At 42.4% G+C, this 2,500-nt stretch overlaps 1 protein-coding gene across 1 annotated transcript in view; it reads left to right on the top strand.

Annotated features, from left to right (window-relative positions):
* Positions 1–2,500, top strand: part of LOC128354765 (ephrin type-B receptor 4b-like) — a gene marked incomplete at its 3' end in the record, with an annotated part of 22,288 nt that overhangs the window by 73 nt on the left and 19,715 nt on the right. Inside the window, exon 1 of the mRNA XM_053314934.1 lies at positions 1–44. This exon is cut by the window's left edge and continues 73 nt beyond it. Within this exon, the coding sequence (XP_053170909.1) occupies positions 1–44 (44 nt within the window). The remainder of the gene's footprint in view (positions 45–2,500) is intronic.

The following is a 2,500-nucleotide window of genomic DNA, read 5'->3' as shown; positions in this document are numbered from 1 at the left end:
GCTGCTCCTCCTGCTGCTGAGGAGCTGCTGCCGGGCTGACGAAGGTAAGACACGGATTGTCCCTCAGCTGCTCCCGTAGCTGCAGATCAATAATAATCAGTACCTTTAGTATCTCTGATCAGGATCAATAATAATCAGTACCTTTAGTATCTCTGATCAATAATAATCAATACCTTTAGTATCTCTATCAGTGATCAATAATAATACCTTTAGTATCTCTGATCAGTGATCAATAATAATACCTTTAGTATCTCAGAAGGAGAATCTATGAATAAGAGCTAATAATCACATTATTGATATTTATAAACTCTAATCTTAATCTTGCTCATGTTAATTAATCGTTGCCATGGCAGCAAAGGTTCATATCTGATGATCTGAACCCAAATATGATCAATAAACTAGACATGACCCAGAGTTACCATGGTTACCATGGTTACTACACTGTTCATCAAGGAGGGTTAGAGTTACTATGGTTACTAAACTGTTCATCAAGGAGGGTTAGAGTTACTATGGTTACTAAACTGTTCATCAAGGAGGGTTACTATGGTTACTAAACTGTTCATCAAGGGGGGTTACTATGGTTACTACACTGTTCATCAAGGAGGGTTAGGGTTACTATGGTTACTAAACTGTTCATCAAGGAGGGTTAGTGTTACTATGGTTACTAAACTGTTCATGAAGGAGGGTTACTATGGTTACTAAACTGTTCATCAACGAGGGTTATGGTTACTATGGTTACTACACTGTTCATCAAGGAGGGTTAGGGTTACTATGGTTACTACACTGTTCATCAAGGAGGGTTAGTGTTACTATGGTTACTAAACTGGTCATCAAGGAGGGTTAGGGTTACTATGGTTACTAAACTGTTCATCAAGGAGGGTTACTATGGTTACTCAACTGTTCATCAAGGAGGGTTACTATGGTTACTAAACTGTTCATCAAGGAGGGTTAATATGGTTACTAAACTGTTCATCAAGGAGGGTTAGGGTTACTATGGTTACTAAACGTTCATCAAGGAGGGTTAGGGTTACTATGGTTACTAAACTGTTCATCAAGGAGGGTTAGAGTTACTATGGTTACTAAACTGTTCATCAAGGAGGGTTACTATGGTTACTCAACTGTTCATCAAGGAGGGTTACTATGGTTACTAAACTGTTCATCAAGGAGGGTTACTATGGTTACTAAACTGTTCATCGAGGAGGGTTAGGGTTACTATGGTTACTAAACTGTTCATCAAGGAGGGTTACTATGGTTACTAAACTGTTCATCAAGGAGGGTTACTATGGTTACTAAACTGTTCATCAAGGAGGGTTAGGGTTACTATGGTTACTAAACTGTTCATCAAGGAGGGTTAGAGTTACTATGGTTACTAAACTGTTCATCGAGGAGGGTTTGTTTCTGTCATACGGTTCCTCAGGTAGATGTTCTTTGTTTCTGTCATACGGTTCCTCAGGTAGGAGCGGTTCTTTGTTTCTGTCATACGGTTCCTCAGGTAGATGTTCTTTGTTTCTGTCATACGGTTCCTCAGGTAGGAGCGGTTCTTTGTTTCTGTCATACGGTTCCTCAGGTAGGAGCTGTTTCTGTCATACGGTTCCTCAGGTAGGAGCGGTTCTTTGTTACTGTCATACGGTTCCTCAGGTAGGAGCTGTTTCTGTCATACGGTTCCTCAGGTAGGAGCGGTTCTTTGTTTCTGTCATACGGTTCCTCAGGTAGGAGCTGTTTCTGTCATACGGTTCCTCAGGTAGGAGCTGTTCTTTGTTTCTGTCATACGGTTCCTCAGGTAGGAGCGGTTCTTTGTTTCTGTCATACGGTTCCTCAGGTAGGAGCTGTTCTTTGTTTCTGTCATACGGTTCCTCAGGTAGATGTTCTTTGTTTCTGTCATACGGTTCCTCAGGTAGGAGCTGTTCTTTGTTTCTGTCATACGGTTCCTCAGGTAGGAGCGGTTCTTTGTTTCTGTCATACGGTTCCTCAGGTAGGAGCGGTTCTTTGTTTCTGTCATACGGTTCCTCAGGTAGATGTTCTTTGTTTCTGTCATACGGTTCCTCAGGTAGGAGCGGTTCTTTGTTTCTGTCAAACGGTTCCTCAGGTAGGAGCGGTTCTTTGTTTCTGTCATACGGTTCCTCAGGTAGATGTTCTTTGTTACTGTCATACGGTTCCTCAGGTAGGAGCGGTTCTTTGTTTCTGTCATACGGTTCCTCAGGTAGTTGTTCTTTGTTTCTGTCATACGGTTCCTCAGGTAGGAGATGTTCTTTGTTTCTGTCATACGGTTCCTCAGGTAGGAGCGGTTCTTTGTTTCTGTCATACGGTTCCTCAGGTAGGAGCGGTTCTTTGTTTCTGTCACACGGTTCCTCAGGTAGGAGCTGTTCTTTGTTTCTGTCATACGGTTCCTCAGGTAGGAGCGGTTCTTTGTTTCTGTCATACGGTTCCTCAGGTAGGAGCGGTTCTTTGTTTCTGTCATACGGTTCCTCAGGTAGGAGCGGTTCTTTGTTTCTGTCATACG

The sequence above is a fragment of the Scomber japonicus genome, unplaced genomic scaffold, assembly GCF_027409825.1.
Source record: "Scomber japonicus isolate fScoJap1 unplaced genomic scaffold, fScoJap1.pri scaffold_547, whole genome shotgun sequence".
Taxonomy (NCBI): Eukaryota; Metazoa; Chordata; class Actinopteri; order Scombriformes; family Scombridae; genus Scomber; species Scomber japonicus.
Note: the sequence above shows the minus strand (reverse complement) of the source record. Positions and strands in the feature narration are given on the sequence as shown.